Genomic DNA, 26,069 nt, shown 5'->3' with positions numbered 1-26,069 from the left:
CAATGCTGCCTCCTACCACAAAGGAGGGTGATTACACATGAAAGTAATGACCACACACTTTTTTTTAGTTGAAAACAAAACATTTATTTATCACGGATGGGGCATTGAGAACAATAGAGAAACAAGGTTTTTCTTCTATTCATAAAAATATCCATGACATTAACCGTGAAAAGATGAGCTGATGATTGCAACGTCCCACAGAATGTGATAAACCAAGACGATCATCTTACATCAGTCACATGATCGGTTCTGCGTAGCACATTGTGTGTACGGCGGGTTTAAGGTGGCTTTCTACCAGGAAAAGACATCTTTTTTTTTGTCAAATAAGTTGAGAAAGGAAAGAATCAATGACCTGTGGGAAAAAGAAGAAAAGACTGATTGTTCTTCTTCTTTTGTAGGACATTATGTAAAGTAAATCATGTAAAGCTCCTTTCATACCTTCACCAGGTCTCCGGCAGCACCAGGGAATGATTTAAATGAAGGTTGCTGATGCCACAACTCCAATAAATGCTGAATAAAGACTTGAAAATTTCTGCGAAAGTTAAAAATCACAGTTGTACTTAATTGTGTACATTTTGATTCGAAAATTGCCTCGACAAATATTGTAAACGGAGGCGGATACTTGCTTTGATTGATGTTTCAATTAACATTAAAATAATTCATTCATGTGCCTGCTCTAATTTCTTATTTGACTTACATTTTCTGACATGGAGAATTTACAAACTGTACCTGTTAAAATGATCTTAAAGGTCCTAAAACACAACAACACTTACTTATCCAGTGTTAGGTTCGTTGGTCCCCTACAGCCACTTGCTGTAAGTTCATCACACCAGATTTTCAAAACTGAAGTTAGCCACTTTAAACCAGCAATTACATATCTGTAGGAATAAAGAAGAACATTAACGCATCTGAATTTCCATAATTATCCTGTTAAACACCAAACACTGACTAGCTTTGATGAATGAGCTTGACAACTAACGACAATTTTTGATTCCCTGTCACTGAAAAGGAGATGTTTCTCCTGCGGTTTGGTGCACTAAATTTGTCTTTTTTTGTGTAACACGCTGTTGAGTTTTTAAGGGGCATTTTCATGAGGGACGCATTTCGAAAAACATACTGCGGAATGAGTGCAAATAAGCAAGCAGAGACGATAAAATAAATGTTGCTTTAGCAAATCAGCAATTTTGCTCGTCACTCAGCTTAACGATTATTGCTACAGCTTTGTATTTTAGCCAAAACAAAAACACACACACAAAAAGACAATGAAAATTCTGTAAATGTCGAAGATGTCAGCCTTCCTGTTCCCTGAAGTTGGTGGATTTTAACTAAAGCCCATCCGTATGACAACAGGAACACTCACTCTTCGTACGGGTAGGTGAGAACTTTCTTAACTAAAGGGAGGAGGTCAACACAGCAGCCAGTGGTAATCCTGGTGGAGCCCTCATCCATACTGAAGAGGAAGCAGATGAAATCAGCACTCGCGTCAGTCAGTGTCACTGTGAAACACTACGCTTACCTTTCACTCATCACAGGGAGAAAATCGACAAACACGCCAACATCCTGGATTCTGTGGGAGAAAAAAAGAGACAGTGAGCGTAACTGAGCGTCACTCCCCCCCCCCCCCCCCCTTTTTGTTCCTGTATGAAGACAAACCTCAGGAAGTACGTCAAGAGTTCTCCAACATTTCTCTGCCACAATGTTAAGGCCACTTTCAGTCTCAGATTCCTTCCAAAGAGCACCTCAGTCATTGTGTTGTGATCTTTTAAGAGCTGAAAAACATGATGGGGTTCGGGACACGGGATCTTAATATTGGTAGCACAACAATTTGTGAGCACAAAAACCACAGTGGTTTTTTTTTTGTTTTGTTGTTTTTTTGGCCTGACCTCAGCCAGCATTTCAGAACCGGTTCTCCCAGCTTTCTGGTTACTGTCAACATGAAGCGTAAACTCCCAAGGGTCCATGTCAAGCATCTCCTGCATGCAGTTCATTACATTCTCCTTGTTTGCTGCATCGTACGGCCTCCCGGCTCCGTGCTGCTTCTTCCGAGTCACGGTGATGTGATGTGTCTTCCTCTTGCATGACACGACCCGCTTTACTCTGCTGCCGGTGTTTCCAGAGCGGTTGACTGGAAACCTATGTAAGTTATTGAGTTAATCTGTAGAACACTACATCAGAAAATAACTGGAAGTAACTAAACACACAAGTAGCATACCTCTTTTTATAGAATTCCTTGTTTTTATCTTCATCCACCTGCAAATAAATAAAACAGCGTAATTATTCACCGTGGCTCACCAGGTAGAGGACTGGGAGACGCAGCTCACCTGTGGTGCGTCTCTAGCGTGAGGATGGGTCACTCTGTAATGGGCTGCATCATTCTGGATGGCGTCTTCGAGATTGTGGTATTCTCCGTCATCACCCTTGGAGACCATTACACCTAGAGAATCACGAGTCTTTAAGCAGTGGTGGAGGAAACATTCCGATTTTTACAGAAGTATCAAAACTTGAATAAAGGTTTAGCATTTTTGAATGAATGGCGAATATGAGAGTGTGATCATGTGTGGTACAATCATGATTATCATTGGTAAAATTGATGCATCAGTTCAATGGAGCATTTGTAAAGTTAGTCCTGGTTCCAAGTCTAGGAGCTGATGTACCTTCAAAAGGTCCAAGGGGAAATCAGAGGGGTCATGTCACGATTAATGGGACCGGAGAGAAGAGCAAGTATGGCTACGTCGGTGGTGCATTCTGACTGGTTTTACGATTGCGATAGGAATGAAACTGAAAAATTTAAAATAATAAAAACATGGTTTGATGTGAATCATGGCTGAATCTTGAATAAGTCAACTTTGTGATACTTGGCGACAGAAGGAAAGGCATTGACGCTTCAGTTGATATGAATGTATGGAATTAATAGAGAATGGGAAACTTCGTATTGGGTGTCACGGTTCAAGAGAATTCCAGCAGGAAATCATGCATAAATTATATTAAAATGAAAATATGAAGAGCAATTGCTCTGTTGGACCAAGTAAAAGATTCATTAGACAACAGCACATTGTAAATTTTATATTACACTATGATATTTCCCAAATCTAACCTACTGTGTTACGTACGGGAAAATGTTTTTAAAACATATACAAAGTCCATTTTCATTTTACAAAAAAATAGCCATAAGTATAATCAGTCGTAATTTAAATTTTTAATCTCAATTCATTGCTCCTCTATGCCTACATGAAGATACGTGTAGCTTCCTGTTATACCTTAAGGCAAATACAACCCGACAATAATTGTAATTGTTTAAAAAAGGATTTTACTTTTCTCCAGTCTTGAGGGGCGAGATAAATGTAATAAAACACAATTTCCCACAATGCTCACGGGCAATGTTGCCGCTTTGAGGAGTGACGTAAACAGGAACTTCTTCCAGGCGAAACAGCTGGGATTTGTTGTGAGTATTTTTCGATTTAGTTACAGTTCTGCTGTTGCCGACTTTGTTCACTTCAGGGGCTTTATTTTTATTTTTTAAATTTTTAACTTTTAAAGAGATTCTTAGTCTTTGTGGTTGAAACGTAGGAGTTGGTCAGAGCGCAGATAAACCGCCTTACTGTGTTTTGGTTATTTGCTAAGCTTCGCATTGATACAGCTAACAACCGCAATAGCTAATAAGGGCAGAAAAAACCCCTGGACAAAGAGAATTCCATATCAAATGTACATTATCTTAAAACTGCATTAGAACAATGAACTAAATCACTCCTCCTAATTAGTAAAACTATCGTACTCACCTTTTTCTTCTCTGTACGCTTTGAAATAACTTTTCCCCTCCGTTCTTTTAGCGTCGACTGTTTGCTAGCTAACAACCGTTCAGAAACCCAGTACAAAGCTTTGTATTCATTCTGCAGCTGGTGGACTAATAAGCACCCTCTAGCGACTGTAGGGACATTTTCAAATCAAACACGTCATTTAAATCCAGACATGTCATATGACCAAGCAGATAAATGTGTCGTAATGAAGCTGAAGTGCGGTTATAACTGATAATCACTGACCATCAGTTATTTTTCCCCAATGTCCCGTCGTTCTAACGAGAGAATCGGAAGTGGAAGTCAACTGGTCAACTGTCAGTACTTGAACCTCCTCTGCTTCACTTCAATGGACGCATTGTACTTTTTATTATCACGTTCTAGAGCACCAGAATACACAAACATCATGTAAAATGTGTATTTTTGATACTGTAGGGAACTTATTATTGAGTTTGAATCTGTTTTACTTCAGTAGAATTTAAATGGAGTGTTTATACTTTACCAGAATGCTGTCTGGATATTTCTGCTCTTTACCTCAGTAAAGGATCTGTCTACCATCATATCATCTGTGTGCATTAACGCCTCATTGATTCTGAGCAAGTTGTGGCTTGTGGCCTCATCTGTGTTATATCTTACTTCGACAACAACGCCCCCTGATTGCACACTGCAAACACAAGATCAGCTGTTTTTATTGACATGTCATCTCCTTCCTTGCGGACTCCGCTGTTTTGATCTCGCAGTGTCACCATGTAGGTGACTGATGTAGAGTTCCTCATCCGAGACCAAAACACTGCCTGTGTGTGTGTGTGGCTTCCTGTTCTGATGTACAGTGACACTGAGGTCAAGTGGGTTGTTGGAAGGCGGGAACAGAACACACTAAATCACTCCTTTTTATAACGTGTGTTGCAGATCATGTGACTACAGCAACAAAACTTTAATTCCCTCGGGTGCGTTTGGCTGCTCCAACCAGGCTCGCAGGCTGCAATGGTGCGTGTTCATGCTGCGTGTGCTCTGTTGAGCCTCGGACCTCTCTTGGTGCTCAGTGTTCCTCCTATTTGGACCCAGCCAGAGCAGGTGCACCTCTCCTATCCAGGTAGGTGTTTAAACTGTTAACATCCGCCTCATATATTTTCTGTTAGGGACACTAAATGTAATCCAGGCCAGTATCCAAGTCATGTGGTCAGCAGATCTATGGATAACACATAAGATAAAAGTAGAATGGAACGTCAGTGCTGCGGCTTGCTGAAAGTTTCATAAAGTTCAAATATAAATTCGGTCACCTTGATACGGAACTGTTGAACATCATGTAGCTGATTAAGTGGCAGTATTTACTGCAGAAGAGGTCACTGAAACATTAGCAGTGAAGCTACCTGCTAACTGTCCAAACCGCGGTACATATGCAGTAGTGGATGGTATCACAGGTTTAACCAGGGTCACTGCAGGATAAAATGTTTATTGCTGGTTCTGTGTGATCATCATTTAATGAACCAATGCCGCCGAGGACTAAGGTCAGCTCTTTCCTACTCAGCTCTTAACTTTTAGAAATACATCTGATAGTTCTGTCAGATCAATCAACACTTTCCCAACACTTGATGCTTTTCTTCACAGGCGTGCCAGGTTCCATGGAGGTTACCTGGACCACCTTCAATCAAACAGAGAGCAAGGTGGAGTATGGTCTTCTTGGGGGGCGGCTCTTTGAGATGACTGCCGCAGGTAACGCCACTCTGTTTGTGGACTCTGGAGAGGAGAAGAGGAAGATGTATATCCACAGAGTTGCTCTTACAGGCCTCAAACCTGCTGTGACCTATGGTGGGTGTGAGTGGCCTTCACATGACTGCCCTTCTTTTTTGGGCTCCACCATATAAACAGTTCCTGTCTCATTCCAGTGTACCACTGTGGCGGCGATGATGGCTGGAGTGATGTGTTCTCTTTCACGGCTCTGAATGCCAGCACCAGCTTCAGTCCCAGGTTTGCTCTGTATGGGGACCTGGGCAATGAGAACCCGCAGTCTCTGGCGCGACTGCAGAAGGAGACGCAGCTTGGCATGTATGACGTCATCCTACACATAGGTAGGCTCCACATTCGCAGAAGTAATAAAACACCTCACTGGCACTGGACTAACAATAAAATGGGCATTAAAATGTTTCAGCTGCTGCTTAAAGCATCAGTCATCCACAGTTACGGTCACAGATTTCTGAGGAGAGAGATTCTCAGACATCCAGGTCATGGTTATCCAAGACGAGTTGAATCCAGGGCAGCTGGATACTTGAAGACGTTTCACTCACATTTCTCTCATCAAAGAGGGTAGTTCAGTTCAAACGGACTGTCTGGAATTAACATTAAATATATCAATATATCAGGCCGGCTGGCCCAGTTCTCCCCTCACAGCAAGAGGGTTCTGGGTTTGAACCTGCTGGCCGGCTCAGGCCTCTCTGATCGATCTTACCCATCGGCAGGGCGACGTGTCCTTTTGAGAACCTCATTTTGAACCATTCTGAGCATCCTCACCAACAATGAATTTGTTTTGGAACAACTCACCAAGTTCACAAACAAGTTCAACAGGAACTGCAAAATACTTCTCGGGAACTGTGATGTGCTTTTTCTTTGGAGCTCTGTCAAAATTTCACCCGGCCCTCCTCCCCTCTCTCCCCCTGTCCCGTCCCGTAGCGTGGCAACACATGTGAGTGATGAACACATGAGATATGTGCGGTCCGAGGCCCACCCAAGTTCTGTCGCCCACGTGTGAGACAATGAATGAATCTCGTTTGTGATTCGGTTTCAGCTGTGTATCTCCCATATCAAGTCTCTATACATACAAGTGAATGTCATTGTTTACTCGCCGGCAAACACAGCTCTACATTAGCGCGCTCAACTGGTGAAAATGCCTGTTTAGTAGACAAAACCAGGATACAGTAAATCTAGAAAGGCACTGGTTCCTGAATCGGCATCAGTTTGCTTGGACAGGTTTGTAGTGTTCATGTTTTCGCTGTTCTTGCATGCTGTCGTTCCGGTTGCTCTAGCTATCTTCTACAGGCCTGAAACATGCAGATAAGGTTGATTGGGGACTCTTAGATATGGGAGTGCTTGTCCTGCCATCTCACTTTGATTAGACGAAACTTGAGTGGCAAAAGTAGTTTGAATTGTGCAAGTCAAAAATTAAATTTCAGAGTTAAATTCGAGCTTTGTTAAGGTCATTGATGCTAACTGGCCATACGTGAATAACATTAATTGGAGTTTTTAAAGTCACATTTGGCCAAATAAAACTGATTTATTTAGCGTTTTTCATGAAACCAAAGAACCCAAATGTGAGTTGTTGTGGCATCATGAAGAACCCAGTCCAGTTGCCTCTGACTCAACTCTCCACAGATGACGGAATCAAATCAAGAAAGCTAACTGAGCTCCAACAGAAACGCTGCATGAAAAAGCATTACAGCATGATGATAATTACTGTTACCAACATAATAGTCATCATTTGTAATATCTGTTTTGAACAATATGCTGGCGTCTGCTGCCTGTATCATTTTGCTGTCAGAAAAATGAGTAGACGAGGAGTAGAATGTTTCCCTCATAAACATAATATGAGCCTGCGTCGTGCCAAAATTAATTTGCCAAAAAATGTGATCATCGAGCTCTGTAGCTTCTGGAGCTGGTTTATACGTCTCAACAGGAAAGAAAATAATGGTATAATTTTTCTGTTACAAGGAAAAATTAAGTGTTTGTGTGCTCACTCACATAAGCTGTAATTCCAGGAGACTGTGAGGTGCTTTTCAAGATGAACAAAATAGTCATAGAAAAGAAAACGCATTCTTTAGGTTCATAATGTAACTACCCATTGAGTGACTTAAGTATCTGTTTTCTTTATAATTTCCTGGCCCTTCAAATCAAATGCCAAGATCAAGTTTATTGCCACGTTACAAGTTTACAGGGAATATAATTATCTTTTCTTTGGTTACCTTACGCAGCAAGATCCAGACTTTGATTTAGGCCAACCCAAGACCACAAGATCTATGAAAGGAACAGTGTTAGAAGACGTGACTCTTGCTTTCTTTTTATTTTATTTATTTATTTATTCTTATTTCTTATTTGGGCACACATTGAATTAAAAAAAAAAAAAAAAAAGACCTGTCAGGAGAGACCAAGAATCTGCTGGCGTATACTGCAAAACTTCCTCTTAAGTCAAGAAGAATAATCAACAAAAACAGCAAAAACTCCTACATCCAACAACACTAACTAAATAATGGCACACGAGGCTTTCCAGTACCTCTAACTTCACTAATTAAACAGTTCCAGAATGTAACGCCTTGTAAAACAAACGCAGTGTAATGTTTTAATTAGCGAGTGGAGAGGTGCTGCTAGATTTATTTTCTCTTGAACAGGTTGGCTGCGTCTCCTGGCCTAATGTTAATCTAAGATAATTGTCATCTGGCTCCGGCTTTCTATTCAGAGTATTAAGGATTTAACAGGCGCTACTGGGCTTATTTAAAACAGATATGAATTGAGATTTGTTTCAAAAACCAAGTATGAAATAACAATGTAAGGTCAGAGAGTCGGACAGCTGTCTGGACAGAAACTGTACTGTCTGACTCCAACCGTTCTCATAATGATGTTTTCCACCACGGCAGGCAGTTGTTTTCAGATTAAAAGTTACAAAATCCCTCTGTACACCACCCACTCAGCCCCAGATAGAAAACAGCAAACAGACCGATTTGTCAGTGTTCATAACACGTTCTATAAATCAGTGAACGCAGGGCGAGAGCAAACAAGTAGGGATGCACAGTATTTGATTTGTTGCTTGTATCTGATATGCCATGATGTTGGTATTTTCTGTTTAAATTCAAGTTTATGTGATATTCAAATGTTGGACGAACTGAAAAACACATGTAAAAATTGCAAATTTGATAATGTAGCATTTACTTTATTTCATCACAAATCATCGCTGCATAGAATCTTGTTTTAAAAATGATGATATCGGGACATATCAGTTATGATATTGAAAATAAGTGTGCATTTCTAATTTCTAATTACTAATCGCTCATCTAATCTGTGAAATTTGTTTTTGTTTTTTGTGTTTCACAGGAGACTTCGCCTACGATATGCACGAGGTACCCTTTTGTCTTTCTCGTTTCATAGCTTCTCTTGGAACATGTGCCCCCTCTAGGACGACTGACAGCAAAATCCTTTTCGTGTTTACTTTGAAATTCGCTCTCATTTTGAATTGATTCTACAGTGGCAGACCAGATTAGCCATTTCACCTTTCTGCCTTTCTTTCCCAAGGCACCACTATTTATCATTAGTGAGTTTAAAGGCGCTCTGCTGCGGTTGAGAAGCAGCATTTATTAGTAGCATTACTGCAGTAATTCTGCGGTGAAAGGCGAGCGTTGCCGTCATGTCACCCAAAAAATGTCATGAATAAAATAGTGCCATTCTAAACCCCAAATCTTGAGTCCCAATAACATATTTGGCTCGTCTGGAAACGTCCCAGCTGTCATTTTTGATATTTAGTGGGCATAAACTTGGATGCTAATATAATTTTTCCTCAAATGAGCTGCTGCATTATTCATGCCATTCCCCCCCCCCCCCCCCCAAAAGAATATTGGGAGAATGTTAAATGCAATCGGCAGACGAGAGCAAAAATTAATAACCATAATTCATCCAAGCTGTGTTTTGAGTTGGAATGTGCGAGAACATCCTGTGGCTTCACTGATATTATAAATAGAAAAACACTCGCGCCTGGAAGGGCATTAATAGCTGTAGCAGGTAAATCCCATCAGGGCAGCAATGCACCACAGTTTGTTTTTAAAGCTTTGATGCCAGTATTTAGATTTCTACAACCAAAAATTCCTCTCCTTTTTGCACTGTCTGGAAAATGGACGTATACAGTATTGCAGTACTTCTAACTAATTTGGCTTAATGTCAGTAAGTGGAGAAAAATGAAGCTGTCTTGCGTAACAGGGAAAATCCTCGGCGTCAAGTTTAACGGCTGACTGACACTGTTCCAGGACAATGCCAGGATTGGAGATGAGTTTATGAGGCAGATCCAGTCCATAGCGGCCTACGTGCCCTACATGACCTGTCCCGGCAACCACGAAGCTACATAGTAGGTGCTCTTCAAATGTTATCACAGATGAACCCACATTAAGCTCCATATACAAGGGTAGAATTAATGGCTTTTGGTGAAGTACAGTGGTACAAACTGAAGGAGGGTCTAGACGGCCTCTGACAAACTGTATTTAGTGCTGGTTACTGTAATTGTGAACTGTGTTTGTGTGAAACCCCGGAAAACAGTTTCTCCACTGTAGCGAACGCTTTGGTCAACCCGAAAAACTCCTCATGGTATCATTTGAACAGATGGGAGCTATTTTGGTCTTTTAAAGGCTGGAGCAGTGTCAAGAATCAACCAACATCCAAACAAGGAAACATTCTCCAAAACAAACATTTATCTGAGTGGGAATCATCAGCTCATGATCCGTTTTTTTTTCGGTTCCCAGAGACAGCCGGTAGTGGTGGCTGTGGTGGGAACGTCCACAATTTGACTCATCATTACAGAGTGTGTCATTAACATTCATGCCTGGGAACTTCTCTAGACTGAGGAGGAGCGATAATAGATTATATACAAATTCAGGGTGGATACATTGAGTTGACCGTCTCATCATATGGACAGTATGAGGAATAACGGCTCCTCTTCTATCATAACGATTGAATGTCTTTAAGTTTGATGATCTCAGTCTATTGGCAACATTTTCAAACCATCAGCCGACTTTGCACCAATCAAAATTCCTCCACTAGCTTTGGCCTTTTATCAGTCCAGGAGAAATATAATATTCCACCTTGATATTGTCAGTCCTGCAGGTATTAATTGACAAGTTTAGTTTCATAGTATTTTGTACAAGAATGACTTCTGAGTAGAAACAATCACAATCCAGCACCATAATATTTACTTGTTTCTGGTATGCTGAGAAGAGTCCTCGCCTGGCCCTGCCATGTGTAAGATGACTACTGCCTGGTCTGCATTAAGCAGCAGCTAACAGTAGTCTCTTTTTCTTGGCGCTGTATCTTGACATGAGAACCTGATATCAAGAAGCAGTTTGCAACATTACATAACCAGAAATCAAGAACCTCTCTCTCGCTGTCTCTGTCTCTCTCCCTCTATTCTCTACCTCAATGTGTGTTTTGTTTTGTGGTGTTGTTAAAAATCCAAAAACTCCCAGCATCTGGCCTCTGCTCTGCTTCCTTGCTCTCTGTTGTGCTCTCTCTACACTTCTCTGTTCGTCCCTCTTTCCAACCTCAAAACCTAATGGGTAAAAGGCAATTGAAACGAGGCTGACCACAAAAGTTTTCAGTCAGCATTCCAGTAGGATGAGAGCAGCGGGAAGATGCTAAGGCCCCAATCAAGACTGTCTTTGTTCACCGAGCACAATGTGCGGGTAATCAGGCCGTTGCAGGGAATGCGACGTAACTGTCTTTGTGAAACACTGTCCAGTGATGGGAGTTAGTGATAGATTACTACTGGTTCATTTAACGTCTCCGATGTTGGGATTAAGAGGGCATTTTTAGGACTCACATGCTCATCAGATGATGAAAGGGAAGAATTGATGAGGAGGGAAAATCTTGTCGGCTCAATTAAAGATTTAGATTGCTCACATTGGATTTGACGTGCAGCGGATTTCTACCCTGAGCTCATTTTCACAGAAAAGCAAACCCATGGAAACAAGTGTGTGATTGGTTACAGAGGAGGACATGACATGTTACGCTGGACCATTGTTTGGATTAATAACACAAATTTAAGTTAATCATGTTTCTACTCAATCAGATTTTCCACCCTTCGGCCACAAAACAAACGACTTTATAGCCTGTGGTTGACTGTCCCTCAGCGCAGGCCCAGGGAGTGAGGATTCCTAGAAACTGAATGTAGTCTTTCACTTACTTTATGTTTATATGTTGTTTGTGATTATTGACTTGATAGTGTCTTACCTGAATCCTTTAAATATTTGGTGATACACTGCCGAGCCACCAGATGGGAGTATGAATCCACCTCCAGACTGTTTCTAGTTCACCACAGTAGTTTAAGCAGTAGGTAATGCAGTAGCCAGCCTGCTGGTTTATCTTACCATCAATGATTTTTGGGGGTTAGGTGGGGTATTGATTGACACGACCCACACGTTGACTCAATAAGAAATGAGCCCCTTACAAAAGTCATTAAGCTCCATCAAAGGGGACCCTTATATCTGCAGACACCTCCACAAATATTTGAACACAAAATGTGATCCAGAATCTCTGATCTGTCGCCCAAATATATCAAATAATGAATCATTCCATTTATTTATGCTTTGTTTTTTTGTTGTTAATTGTCTGTTATCAGTCTTGTTTTTTTTCCTTTTGTTTGTTCTCTAAGCATTTTCATGTTATTCCTTTCAAATGATCAAATCACAAAATTAGCAAGAGAAGAAAAGTAAGAAAATGATTATATAACTCCACAGGTTTTTCTAATTTTTGTCTTGCAAATTTGCAATTCTTGAGTGATTCGGTAAATTCTTTTTAGTAAATAATCTCATCACATTTTTTCCAGGCAAATTTATTTTCTCTGGAAAACAAAATGAACAAGACCTTAAGCAAATGAGAAATGACCAGATAATGAGCAAGAAATTAGTAAGAATATTATATAAGGTTCAGACTTCTTGTGTTAAAATGCATAATAGAACCTGTTGGAAATTAAAATCTAAATTTGCCTGAGGTCCCCTCAGAAGACCCTGAATGACCCCTGTGGGTGCCTAGACACCACTTTCTGAACCCATTCATGTGTCTTCTGAGGATTTTCCCCTGATCGTGGCTTAAATGAAGAGATTTGACACTTGGATTGTGATGATCTGGTGTAGTGCTTGCAGTAATAGTACAAAGAAGGTAATTAAGATAGACACAAAGACGAGTGGAGCTGCTGAGAGGTCACAGCTCACAAGATGACCTCTGCTAGGTTATCATACTGGCTGTAGCTATTTATGCCTGACCTCAGTGTCCACAGAAATCACAGGTCTCATTAGCTGTTGGCTGACTTAGCAAACATAAAGGTCTGTGTGATCACCCGTTGACCTCTGACCCTGCTGTTCTCTAGTTACCGCTAACCCTACATCAACCCAAACGTCTGAAGTGCCCCTACTACCTACCCGCTGTCCAAAAATCTGTTCTTTTTAGTTCTTTCTTACATAAGATAGGAAAACGATCATTCCATCACCTAGCGTAGTTAATGGCCCATTGAGACGATTAGCTCATGCTGAAATTAAAAACCACAAACAGAAAATTGCAAATTGGCGTCAGAGGGAACTTTCCAGGAAAGTCTTTCTCTTTGCACGGTACACTAATTGTCATTTTTGGACATCTTTGCCCTTATGTGGATGGTAGTGTCATTTTATATGCTGACCCTGAGTTTTGGGTTTACTTTAAAGGGCACGTCCTTGTGATTTTTAGCTTTTGTGGTTTAGTCTTGTGGGTTTGTGCTCGCAGTGATCGATAATCATGGTGGTAGATTGATAGCAGTGATCATCTACATCTGAATCGAGTGGAAACAGAATGTTAAAATCTCTATGGACATAGCTGAAGATGTGATTGCTCTTAAAACTGTTGGGGCTAAAATTGTAGAAGATGTCACGGTTTTAAGGGAGGTATTTAGAGGCCTGTTTTCATGATTGACACATGTATCAAACACTCTATTAAACCCAGCTGCGTAGCTCCAACTTGCTCATCTCAGTTCTACCCCAGGCTCCCCCACATTGCCCAGATTTTGATTATCTGGCTCCAGTAACTGACCACCATGGCGGCAAATGCAGTAAACACAGATCCTTAAAGCTAAAAACGTCCCTTTCTAAAAACCTATGAGTGATGTCATAGAAGCCGTGCCCTTTTTTTTTTTTTTTTAAACTCCTCTAATTTGTGGATGTAGCCACTAGCGGGCTAGTTTTGATGTTTGAAGCAGATGCCACCACCACAGACTGATGGTCATGATGGTATATATCCATACCTCAATGATATACCTCCCTGACTTCTCTGCCAAGTTGAATAGAAAATAGAACATTGACACTGACAGGCTGCACCAAAATTGCTGGTTCATTAGCTTTTATAGTTAAGCAAAAGTACAAAGTATAGTAAAATTTGAGGTCTTCATTGTACTGAGGGTAGCTGTTCAAATAGCAGTTAAAGGAAGATGCCAACTTTGTGGAAATATGCTTATTTTTCTCTTATTATTCACTTATTTACAGCCTCCCCATATCCATACAAGAGGGTAGATACCCCCACCTCCTCTGTGCGTGCGATAGGGAGCTCAGAGCTTCAGAGACCAGCTACCAGTTTGTTTAGCTCAGTGAATGGTAGTGGTTGGGCAGGCGAGCATGTGTCCAGCTTGTCTGGTCGGATTCCAAAACCTGTAGTTCCCCCCAGTGTATTTGTGGTTCAGATAGTTCAGGTTTAGGGTCTTGGTTTGTAAAGATAAAACATCCTCATCCTCTCTTACAAAGTCAGCCATGGTTACTTGTAGGTGTTTAAGTTCCAGTCAACAAATGTTTTAAGTTTGAAAGTGCTGCGTCAAGTCACTGCATCCAGGCAGGAGGAGAGCAGGGGTCTTGGTGCTAAGCTAACCAGCAGTCAGCCTGTCTCTGCACACTAATATAGGTCTCAGTTCCCTAAAGTACGTACAGAGGGAACTATTGTCATGTCTGGGTCTGGGGAGAATCATAAATAACTGTATTTCCCAAAAAGTTGTTGTGTTCCTTCAAGTCATTTACATCCACCACGAGTCAGTGGCGTTAATTGCAATTTCTCAGTTGTTTAGTAAACATAATTGTATGGTAATCCATCTTTATACCCTTTCTCTGTGTCTTCTTTTGTTCACAGCAACTTCTCCAACTACAGAAATCGCTTCAGCATGCCAGGCCAGACGGAAAGCTTGTGGTACAGGTAAGAAACGGAAAAAGACATTACAGCTTTAGTTGAGCAGGTGAAAGAACCACAAGCAAAGGAGTTACTCAAAACAAAAATAGATACTTGCAGCACAAAAAGAGGAATCATTTCTTTCCAGTAGGGCCTCATAAAGCCTCATGAAAAAACTTCCTACTGAATTTTAGTGACCATTAATGAACTATAAGAGGGATTGGCAACAGAGTGTAAAGCTCTCTCTCTCAGTGAGTTTGCCTCTCCTATCTCAGGGACAACACAAAGGAGCTATACATCTGACTGGGTGACTCATCGCCAACGACAGACCGCTTTTTCTCAGAAAGTAAGATAATACCTTGTTAGACCACAGGCCAGCTGCCCACTCCTCCGTCGCTGTGCCGAGACACAGACAGACCTGCTGGCCAAGAGCCCTGCATAGTTAGGAACAAGGGGAGGCTTTCTGCAATCCCACAACCACTACTGGAAACTCTTTAGATCTTAGCATGCTGTACACACGTACAGGACACATGCTTTGTCATTAACCCTTGATGTAAGCACCCCTGACTCCCACGCTGGGTAAAATAATTAGCCTTAATTCATATCAGTGAATAATCTGGCACAGTATTCAGCAGCAACATGCCAATGACAACACAGTGCCTGGATTTGAAAGTATTTCTCACACTATCTAGAGGATAAAGCGAAGCCTTTTCTTGCTGCAGCATGTTTCCTCTACTGGGTCAAGACTGTGTATCATTTTAACGACGTTTGTCTGCAGCTGGAACCTGGGGTCAGCGCACGTCATCTCCATCTCCACCGAGGTTTACTTCTATTTGCTATTCGGTGTGGACCTTCTCTTCAAGCAGTACGAGTGGTTGAAGAAAGACTTGGAGGTTTATGAAAACAATTACATCTGTTGGCGATGGCTAAAATTCCTCCTCTCTCCTGTCTTCTTTCCCCATTATCTTTCAAAACACTTTCTATCTCTGTTTCTCCACTATAAACTTTCTGGGTTTCTCATTCAGTTCCAGTTTTCCTATCTTCATTTGGCACACGCTCACGGCTTCTCATTTCTTCCTAAATCAGGAGGCCAACAAGCCAGAGAACCGAGCAGTGCGACCATGGATCATCACCATGGGACACAGACCAATGTACTGCTCCGACGACGACCAGGACGACTGCACCAAGTTTGACTCATATGTATGTATTCCACTTGCACATAGAGACCAACACAGAGTAGCCTTTTAAAGATGACTCCACTGAGTAAATGTGATCACTCACAGTTCTGCTAGGTTGTCAAGAGCACCTGGATGTGCAGAAATGTTCTGGCTTAACATGATTATTAACTTTTTATTATTTGATCCAGGAAAAAGGAGAGATGCTATATCATGAGTTACTACAGCAGCTGCGGTTTACCCTGCACTGTTTTCTTGGCAATGTAAAGAGCAGCACATCTGTATTGTTTAAGACTTAGCTCGATTACATAAAAGGTATTTGTAGGATTTATTTTCTACTCTGCTGCCTGATACTTTAATTGCCACTGGTAACAGACTTGTCACACGTGTTGCAGGCTGGCCAGTCCACAGCGAAAACCCCTAAGCACGTTGCGCACAATATGCCATCATAATCACTGTAATTTGGACCAAATAGTTTCCACTTAGACGTACTTCCCTCAGCTCTTGGCTCTGTTTGGAGTGAGGCTAGCGTGGGCAGGATGGGGCTCTACCAGGTAGTGTGTTGAGGTATCAGGTAGTGTTTCCATGTTAATGCCAGTTCATGCTGTCATTGCTCCTCTCTGTTATGTCTCAGGTCAGGCTGGGACGGAATGACACCAAACCGCCAGCTCCTGGTCTAGAGGATCTATTTTACCGCTATGGTACGGGTCCTAACTTTTCAACCAGCTGTTTGCCACTAATTGGTGTTTAGGATCACAAATTTGCACGCTCAGGCAGCCTAATGTCCTGACAGTTACATAGAGCAGAGCAATCCAAACATCCTTTATTAAAAAAACAGGGCTTTGGTCTGGCTGACATCCCATTTCCAAATGTTTTTTCTGTATTACATTTCTGAGACTGTTTGTTGCATTCAATTATTTAACTTTGAAAGTTTTGGCTGCTCCGATCATGCTTTGTTGATTACTGTGAAATCTCCAAACGAAACAGGCAGAGGATCTGAGAAGCAGTAGATTGTGTACTGTTTACGTATCAAATATCGTTCACAGGCGTGGATCTGGAGCTGTGGGCACATGAGCACACATATGAGAGACTTTGGCCCGTCTATGGGGACAAGGTCAGTCCTGCGTTCTTAATTAACAACATTTGTTTGTCTTTCTCATCTTGGATCAGCAACAGACTTGCTTTGTTTTTCCTCTTAAGGTGCACAATGGGAGCAAAGAGCAGCCGTATGTGAACCCAAAAGCTCCGGTACACATTATCACCGGCTCTGCTGTAAGTACTTTAGATCAATGCAACATCAACAAAAACAATGTTATGCATTATTCATAGTCATTTCTGCACAGCAGCTGTTCTGCCACTTGAGTTTAGTGCCAGCTGTTCCACTCATTAAGTGTCTTGTGATGTGGTAGTGAGCAGTGCAGGGCATGTGTTGTCATCCAACCGCGGGATTAGTCGCTGGCATATCAAAATGTATTCAGACTCACACCGAGACAGGACGAGCGTTGTAAATGTCACACAGGGATTTGTGGACAGACCTCGAGAGAGGAGATCCAGTTTAATAAGCGGTGACTCCTTCGCAGGGCTGCAGAGAGAAGACTGACAGTTTCAATCCAAATCCCAAAGACTGGAGTGCTTTCCGCAGCACAGACTACGGCTACACGCGCATGCAAGTGGTCAACGCCACCCATCTTTACTTGGAGCAGGTTTCTGATGATCAGGTGAGCACATGTGGAAAACACGGGCTCAAGCACGCATAAAGTGAAACGGTAGATTTTAAGGTCACAGTAATCACAAAAGCTTTTCTATGTGTTTCAGTATGGCAAAGTGATTGACAGCATCTGGGTGGTCAAGGAAAAGCACGGTTTCACTGCCTGGTTCTGAATAAAGACGACCTTCAGTGAACTTTTACATCCACCTCGCTCAGTCTGGACTTTCCATTTTGATCTGAACTTTAATTACAGGTTCCAAACCTCCCCTGGACCACGGTCTAGACCATTGTTGCAACAGCATTTCCAAGTCAGTCGGGTCGCTTCAGGTGAGACGAGTTTATATAGGATGTAAAGCACAAAGGCAAACAAAACACAATGCATTATGGGTAGGAAACAGATGCTGCAGTTAGCGCGCGGAGGGACGGAGGGTGCGTGTAGAGGAGAAGCTGCCTCAAACAAAATGGCAACAATAGAGTCAGTGAATATCAACGCAGCAGTTATAATTCTTCCAATTTTATTTTTTAATTTGGTGTTAAACAATTTGGTGAAAAGTAATTTTGCGATTTTTCTGTGCAACAAATGGTATCACATCTTCACTTGCTTGGTTATCAGACAAACGCACAAGTATCTCTGATCACTTTGAGCTTAAAAAATGAAATTTGTCGAGTAGAGTTTTCACAATAATTGGATTCCAGTGCGTTGTCAGAGAGATTGACAGCCATTTTCTGCATGTCGTTTATCTACAAATGTTTAAAGTCATCCTCGGACCCCCCATTCCACTCAGGAAATACACTCTTACTTTTTACAAAGCACTTTTTTTTTCTGCTTTTAAAAATCGTAATTGAAATAACAAATGCTTTTATTCTTGGTGAATTAGTTGATTGATTTGACAGAGAGACCACTTTCTAAGGAGCATCGACAGTAAATGTACATGTTTGAATGGTTTGAATAAATCTTTTTATTTTTTCCGTGACTTCTTCCTCCATTCGTGTGATTGTTGTGCATAAATGTGGTTAAAGCATTTTTGGGTGTTCGTTTGGTCCCCTACATTGATAGGACAGCATGAGTCTGGCAGGCAGTGAGCCCCAATCCCCTCTTAGCATATCTGTCATCGTAGAAGCCTGCGAAAATACTTAAGACAGGTCAGATCCTCCCTCTATCACTCTATCAATTCTCTTTTGGCTAATCCTATCAGGATATTGGAAACTCTGTTCACCTAAGCATCTGTGTGGCTGCCAGAATTTAAAACAAAAAGCCAAATGGAAGTGTACGCCTACACAAAATGCTGTTATGTAAGTCAGGGATTCTTGTGGCTTGGGGACGTACGCAAGGAGAAGACACTTTTCCCAGACAAGTGTGGCTCATGGCATGTTTCTCATCACTATGGTGGTAATAATTCCTAATAGCAGCATGCTGCTACTGATGAATATTGGCAGCAACTAATGCAGATCGGCAGCAGTGTTTTTGAGTTGTCTGTCTGTTATAATCATCTCATGACTCTGTTGAAACGAAACATCGGCAAAAATCAATGATTCATTAACTCGACACACATGATTTAACATACGGCCTGTTATTTGGCAGGGGCTTGTATTTAAGTCACATGTTTTATATGTTAATCAGCGATGGAAACACTGCAAGGAAAGTTCAAATTAAGGACCAAAAACATTACACACAGAACATTGAAGAAGCTTACACTTAGTCAAGATGTGTCAAAACTAGTTAGTAAAAAGGAAAAAAAAAACAGATAAGAGTCACGAGTTGAGATTGTGAAAGCGGCGCGACGTCAGTAGCGCGTCTGTAAATCGAACCACACATTTGTTGAACTTCTCTCTGATGTCGACGGCCTACGGTGCAGCGGTGTCTGGCAGAGGAAAGAGACACAAGCTTATAGTGATCATACCTCACGCTCACATGTTCTTGGCGGGCCTACCCACCGCTATCTGCCACTCACGCAGCCTCATGATTGTAAAAGTATCTGTTCAGCGAAGGCCCCGCACCGCTGAGTTCCTACTCTTTGACCTGCTCCCGCTCTACTCCATATATTGTGGCCCCCCCCGCTGAGCCAGAGACTGAGTGCTGAGTGCAGACTGCAGGCTGCCAGACGGGAAGACGGGATTGATTCATATTTATTAACAAATGTTCTCCACTGCCTTTATAGTCCAATAAAAGTGGTTGTTTTCCAGTCATTCATCAATGCGCATGATGCAAATATTGGATGCATGGGAAGTTTTTATTCTAAATAATGTCATGGCCACATGCTGCACACAGTTTACTTTATATGATTTTATAAAACGCAGAAATAAATATTTATCACATTCCAGCAAAAAGACAAAATAACATGTCACTTAAGATTAGATGCCTGATGAAATATGATGTGTTTATTCCTGCACTTTAGGTGAGGTTAAGGGTCTTTGTCGACCGAACGACAAATTTTGTTGCATCTGACTGTCTGGTTCTTAACAGCGCATTTATTCTCAGCCTCAACCGAGGGCTTCCACTGGGCCAAAGTCTTGTAACTGGGATGGTCACGGGCCAGAAATGGGTTTGTGTTTTATCTGAGACCGTCGCTATTGTGGTGGTCGAGTGATGGAAGTTTCCAGTAGGATGGTCTATGTCTTCTATGTCATGATGGCAGTGTGCTGCAGCCTGTTCTCAGTGCTTACTTTTTTTTTCTCGGCTCATGAGGGGTGCGTTGTTTTTCAGCTGTTGTGACAATTCTGATCTCTGTTCTGGTGTCCATTAAAACATCACTCACACACACACACACACACAAGCATATGCATACACACACATACACACACACACACACGCACACAAACCAAAACACATGAGAGATTCTCACAGATCAGCACAGCTCTCCTGCAGACTTCCCCATGTGGTGATTACAAATGTTTCCTATCATTCCTCCAGAATACATTTAGAGAATAAGTGATTTTACTGAAGCAGTGTCCGACTGGCCAGACCCACCACTGAGGCTCCCGTCCAGCGGGACCAGCAGCAGCACGGCCTCCAAGACGGTAAGCTACCCTGCTACTGCTCAGCTCCATCCACTGGGAGGATGTACAATGTGAACCAAAGCTTTTCTCCTGGTCAGTGGATGAGCAGCTTGTGCAGGCAGCACATCCACCTCGTGCCACTGAAGGCTTGTTGAGAGCAACCGCAAAGCCAGATATGAACAAACTGGCTGTACGTGGTAGTTATTTTCAAATACTGATCCTTGGATTTGACCTTGCTGCTTGCATAGTTAACATGAGAAATTTGTATGTCCTGTATGATCTTAATGCCCAACACTGGACTGGAATTTACCAAAATTCACGGGTGGTTAATGACCTACAAATATCAAATCTGCCGTCTGTCTGGTTAGACTACTAACCTTCTCGAGGGCTTGACATGACCACATGGCCTCCTCACATCGGTAAACTCCATCACTTCCTACTAATTTGTAACGATACATCTACAGCCATTTCCCCTTCCCCAAGCTTATGGTTTAGTAAACCCCAGACCACATGAGAGTGAGAAGCAGATGTCTCTCTGTATACAAAACAACCGTGAAAACTCTATAAAACATCTCAGAATACTCTTCAGTTAATCTCTGCGGTTTACCGATGTTATTTATCTATTTATCAAGAGCCCCTTGTAGCTCTCGCACTCAACAACAAAATCCCTCAGGCGACAGGAGCAAGCTTCTGTGTGGTATTTCTCTCCACGGGTGATCAAGGAGCCGCATATGATCACACACTTAAACCCAGGAGACTGGGGACATGTGTAATGAATTCAAGGCCCTCTTAGGCTCGGTCTTGGGAATAGTTCGTCAATCCAGAAGCTCAGTGTTCTTCCAGAACCAAACGCCGCTATTAAACAGCCTCAGACCACCACCAAGGCGTACAGCCAGTACAGAGTGTCTAGGCATATGCACTGCACATTCTTGCCATACTTCCACTCTCAACATCAACACCACAACGACTTACAGGGCTTCAGAACACGGCACCAACAAGAACACGGCATGTGCACTGCAAACACACTATATTACAACAGTAAATCTGAAGTAAACACGATAGCGTCTCACTAAGAGCGTGGTTTTATTTATTTCTGTGAAATTTAAAACACATTTTTAAAAAAGAAAGAAAGAAAAGAAAACCAAAATAGATCAGACTGCATGGTGGATGAAAGCAGTATATTATTTCAGGATATCTGGGACCCATCCCCTTTGGTCGAAATAACAGTAAAAGTGAAGTTCAAGAATCTTCCATGATAAACCACCATAAGGAATCGAACCACGTGTTGTGTCTACTGCTGTGTCATCGCATACAGACATGTAAATCACGTAATTTCATGTCAGTACTTTCAAAATGTGTGCAGTTTTGATTATCGTAATCATATGTAAGTTTTGCCGTTTGCAGGATTTCGTGCCGTTCAAGCTCTCTTCACGCAACTTTCAGCTGGAAATGTGACGGGCCAGTTTATGTAGAGGAATGACTCAATCTTTGCCCTCTAAATATAAAGTACCGTGTATGATTATTTACAGATGGAAAGGTTTCCATGCGCTTCTGACCACAGAACAGGCTACTCAAGCATCAGTAGCAGTGCTTGTGCAGTCCCCCAGCCTGATTAGTAATGCTGCAATTTATCAGGAAGACATTAGGTTAACTGCTCTTTGGCCACGCTAGAGGAACTCTAGTTAGTGCAGGGGCCAATGTCTTATTATTGCAATTCAACAGTAAAAAGATTTGGCCCCTCATTTTTGTCTCTTCCTCACTTAAGTCATCCGAAGAACCTCAGGATACACGGGTCATAGAGGAGAGGTTGTTCTAGAGGGCTATGGAGGACTCATCTCAGCCTGCAGGAAGTGCTGGGTTGTGGTGCAGAGAGTCGACTCATTACCTCTCAACTCATGAGGGGTCTTGGGAGCTGAGCGACAAAGCTGGTATGTTACCAAATTAGACCCTGTTGGCAGGCAGAATTGGGATTTTCATGCAGTTCAAAAAGTCTGAGTAAATTTAATGTGGTTTTTTTTTTTTTTTAAATTCATTCGGCAACCTGCCTTGTATTGGAACAGTATGTTCAGGAACATGGATCTGTCTAACACTCAAAATACAGTTGAATTTTGCTTGTGATTAACTGAAGAAATACGCACTATGCTCTTTTGCTCAGGGACTTGTAAATCTGGTGCATTACGTGGAGGAACTATCTCTCGAGCTGGATGCCGTTCCCTCCCATCATGTGTATCTATCCCTCCACATCGACACACATGGCCACAGGGATACTGCAGCAACATGGTGAGTAGCAGCAGAAGTGCACCCGTGTCCTTTGGTGTAACTTTGAAAACTTCACGCAAAACGTGTATAAAATAAGTGCTTTTTGTAAAAATGAGGGGAAAAAATCGGATCAAGTCCGTTAAATTCTATCAGGTGCCAGCATGCAGCGGAGTACGTCGGTCTTCTGATAATGTAAAGCTGACATTAGCAACGCAGCTAGCTTTGCGGAACTACTTACCCAGGGTCAGAGTCATAGTTCCAAGGATGCATCTCATTGAGCCACTGCACATGCTCTCAGGGCTCATGCCTTTCTGATTGAGACAAATTGCTCTGCTTTCTGCTCTGGCAGACTGGCACTGCTGACACTGTTGAGAACAATGCCAGGCTCATTATCTGTTTTTGGGTTGTTTTTTTTTGGTTTTGGTTTTTTTTAGATGGTAATATGCCAGACGTTCTTCCTGCCATCTTTAACTTTAGTTATTGTCACTCTTCAAAATCTCAGCAGAGCCTTTCATAGTGGTGCCTGATGTTTATTCGCGTAGAGCTCGGTGAATTGCTCACCTTCATGATTTTGGGTACATAGCGATCACTTTATCTGCATTTATGATCCGAGTTCTAGCAGAGGAAACGACAGTGGGTTTCTTTCATGTCCAGTGTTTTACAGGAATGGTAAGAGGATAACTCCTTTAAAGCTTTGGTTTTCAAACAATTTCGATCGGAATGAGGTGATCATATAATGGATTTTGCACTCATGAGCTTCAACTTTTACCCCCTTGAAATATTTCAAAGAGAGTCTGAGGACTTAACCTTCCAGGCACGTGTTGAGGCCATACTTCACACTCTTCAAATAGAGGAGTGGAAACCGCAACTCCTGTGAGCATTTTAAATACTCCTGCTGCTGCAACAGTATTTTACATGACAGGGGTAAGCAGTCCCAGCTACGACCAAAGGAAATGATTTAGCCTTTTAAGCATGTTACAAGGAGGGTTTAACACGATCCCGTCCATAAGACAATATTTCAACACCTTATGTCCCATAGGGTGTTAATGCAGGGTCACTCTTTATTAGTGTCCATGATGCTACTGGCTGGGTAGCAATAATGGCTATTGAAGCAATCTGCAAACCAAACAGCCTGTGGTGCAGACCTCCCCTGAGGGGCAGCAATGATCAGCTCGAGCTCATATGTCCGTACTTGTATTTGTGCATTTGGTTGGAGGGATGCTTGTAAATGAGCGAGGGCTTGAATGGAAAGATGAGGGGCAACACTGAGAGCCGTCTCTGTCCTCAAAGCCACATTTCAGGCTGTAAAGGTAATCATCTGAAGGAGACGGTATCCAGTGTTGTTTTGAAAGGGGGATCATACTAGCCTGTGTCACTGACAGTAAGTCGGTTTTCAGTGTTTATGGAGAGGTTCAGAGATCCAAATGAAAGGGCAATTTTAGATCTCAAGTGTACCTCGAAAAAACAACATTAGCCTCTTCACCAGCCTCTTAAATAGGGACTGACTGACTGACTGGCTCGCTACAAAAACACAGATGTCTCGAATCAGAGAACAGAAAGTATTCAGAGAATCTGTCCAGCATTTGCAGGCGGTTTTGTCATTAGAGGACATTGATGTCCTTGGCCTTGTGACATGTTGCAAATGGACTCAGACAGACAGGTATGTTCCCTGTCTGGACCCATGAGAGTACCCTTCATCTGTATGTAAATCTTCTGGATGATCTTGGCTTTGACAGGGACGAGATTTAGTGACACTTGCCGTGTATCCGTTCGAACGCAACCAAAGAACAAGACATTACACTGTTCTTTGGCACAAGGATAGTCTTCTCCTTTTCTCTGTTGAGTTTAGAATTACGCAACAAATTGTCAATAAAACATTCAGTCCACCAATTTGGTCCAGATCATACACATATGGAGAGACAGATGCCATCAGGGCTGTGTAGAGGTCATAAATCCTGCTTCCTCCTTCTAAGTGAAAAGGACATGAACCAAAGATAAATATTGAATATGCATTTTATTTATATATATATATATATTTATTCTCATGCTAATGCACATTCCAATGTTCTTTATTTTGATTGGTTTGGTTTGCAAATACACCTTGGCTCTTTGAAACAAAGCAACAGACCAGCCAAGCACGGCTAGCTGCAATATTGCTGGGTCACCTTTCGAGCATCGCTTGTTTAGGTAGAAATGATGATGTATAGGGCCCAATACTTGCTGCCCCACCCCTTGGTGTCAAGCTGGAGCCAACAACCGGATGTCTGTTGCTATGTTGTCAGGCTTTTGAATGCGTCTTTGCTTCCCATAACCATGATTGTGTGTTTCAACCATAAAACGTAATACTGTGGTAAACCAACCACTGAGTTGGGTGGGACCTCATGTGATTCAATTTATTATTTTTTTTGCTCTCAACTGCGTGGACTCTAGTTCCAAATACCAGAATGCAGTGCCTGTATCTGGCATATTTTGGGGTAATTTTGTTTCCGACTTTTTTTTTTTTTTTTTTTAGATAATTTGGAGTTAGTCAATGGTCTGGATTGTAATACCAGTAAATACTGGTAACAGATATCGGATGGATTGCCAGTTCTGTTCATATATTTATAGCTATGAGCAGTTCTTGGCATTCTAACATTTTTTGGTGTCGTCTTGACTTTCTCTTCTTCCTGCAACAACAAATGTCATGACATTGCTTTCACTCAAGTCTGTCCTCTCCAAAAGAACAAGCAGACAGGTTGTAAATACAAGCTGTGGAATTGGCCTGTAATCATGGATGCCGTAGTGGCTGCAATAATGCTGACCACAGGAAAGCAGTAAGTCATATAATGTTGAGTTTAAAGGGAGATCAATCTGTATACGGAGGTAGCGGGAGCAAAGGATGGATTGATAGGCAAATGCAGGCAAGTCTACTGCTGTGACGAATACTGAGTCAAAAAAAACATTTTTGATGATTGCTATGGTTTCACAACAGTTTGTACAGAATGTTTGGATATTGTTTGGCTGGAGTGGATAGCGGGGAAGGTGCAGCCGGCTGTGTACAAATTTATGTCACCAGTGGTGAGTGCTGGCTTCCCGTTTTCATCCAAACCGTACTCATCTGAACCAAAACCATGATCTTGTCCTCGACCCTCACCAAGTGCTTTTGTACCGACCTAACCAGACCATGCTGAAAATCTGAAGGTTGGAGTAACCAACTCCATCCACCCAAACATCCATTTTCTAGCC

At 41.9% G+C, this 26,069-nt stretch overlaps 3 protein-coding genes across 9 annotated transcripts in view; 1 reads left to right on the top strand and 2 right to left on the bottom strand.

Moving 5' to 3' along the window:
• The window catches only part of LOC147246702 (fibrinogen-like protein 1-like protein), a 41,424-nt gene that overhangs the window by 2,865 nt on the left and 12,490 nt on the right, over positions 1-26,069 (bottom strand). The window lies entirely within an intron of this gene.
• The window catches only part of LOC147246701 (KATNB1-like protein 1), a 38,511-nt gene continuing 12,537 nt past the window's right edge, over positions 96-26,069 (bottom strand). The window contains exons 1-11 of one of the 4 annotated variants that reach the window (XM_086183548.1): positions 4,038-4,059; positions 3,777-3,922; positions 2,322-2,434; positions 2,213-2,250; positions 1,884-2,133; positions 1,654-1,769; positions 1,517-1,567; positions 1,361-1,450; positions 774-878; positions 439-532; positions 97-352 (exon numbers count right to left, since the gene is read on the bottom strand). In XM_086183548.1, coding sequence (XP_086039674.1) covers positions 320-352; positions 439-532; positions 774-878; positions 1,361-1,450; positions 1,517-1,567; positions 1,654-1,769; positions 1,884-2,133; positions 2,213-2,250; positions 2,322-2,429 — 885 coding nt within the window. In that variant the 5' untranslated portion in view covers positions 2,430-2,434; positions 3,777-3,922; positions 4,038-4,059 and the 3' untranslated portion in view covers positions 97-319. Of the gene's footprint in view, positions 353-438; positions 533-773; positions 879-1,360; positions 1,451-1,516; positions 1,568-1,653; positions 1,770-1,883; positions 2,134-2,212; positions 2,251-2,321; positions 2,435-2,654; positions 2,762-3,776; positions 4,084-26,069 lie in introns of those variants that run through there. The other 3 variants (XM_086183551.1, XM_086183552.1, XM_086183550.1) reach the window with 3 other exon arrangements.
• acp7 (acid phosphatase 7, tartrate resistant (putative)) overlaps positions 3,375-26,069 on the top strand; it is a 30,857-nt gene continuing 8,162 nt past the window's right edge. For 2 of the 4 annotated variants that reach the window (XR_015109908.1, XR_015109909.1), the window contains exons 1-17: positions 3,375-3,442; positions 4,701-4,884; positions 5,400-5,600; positions 5,678-5,860; positions 8,868-8,893; positions 9,791-9,888; positions 14,670-14,732; positions 15,484-15,598; positions 15,792-15,905; positions 16,515-16,581; positions 16,927-16,994; positions 17,081-17,152; positions 17,461-17,598; positions 17,696-17,915; positions 20,500-20,606; positions 22,351-22,513; positions 22,741-22,865. Coding sequence is in view for 2 of the 4 variants with exons in the window: in XM_086183546.1 (XP_086039672.1) it covers positions 4,776-4,884; positions 5,400-5,600; positions 5,678-5,860; positions 8,868-8,893; positions 9,791-9,888; positions 14,670-14,732; positions 15,484-15,598; positions 15,792-15,905; positions 16,515-16,581; positions 16,927-16,994; positions 17,081-17,152; positions 17,461-17,598; positions 17,696-17,761 (1,320 nt within the window). In the remaining 2 variants the exon portion in view is untranslated. Of the gene's footprint in view, positions 3,443-3,480; positions 4,109-4,700; positions 4,885-5,399; positions 5,601-5,677; positions 5,861-8,867; positions 8,894-9,790; positions 9,889-14,669; positions 14,733-15,483; positions 15,599-15,791; positions 15,906-16,514; positions 16,582-16,926; positions 16,995-17,080; positions 17,153-17,460; positions 17,599-17,695; positions 18,563-20,499; positions 20,607-22,350; positions 22,514-22,740; positions 22,866-26,069 lie in introns of those variants that run through there. The other 2 variants (XM_086183546.1, XM_086183547.1) reach the window with 2 other exon arrangements.

This window comes from Aulostomus chinensis, chromosome 17 (assembly GCF_037954235.1).
Source record: "Aulostomus chinensis isolate RoL2024-O1b breed Wild chromosome 17, RoL_Achi_v1.0, whole genome shotgun sequence".
NCBI lineage: Eukaryota > Metazoa > Chordata > Actinopteri > Syngnathiformes > Aulostomidae > Aulostomus > Aulostomus chinensis.
This window is presented reverse-complemented; position numbering and strand designations above follow the sequence as displayed.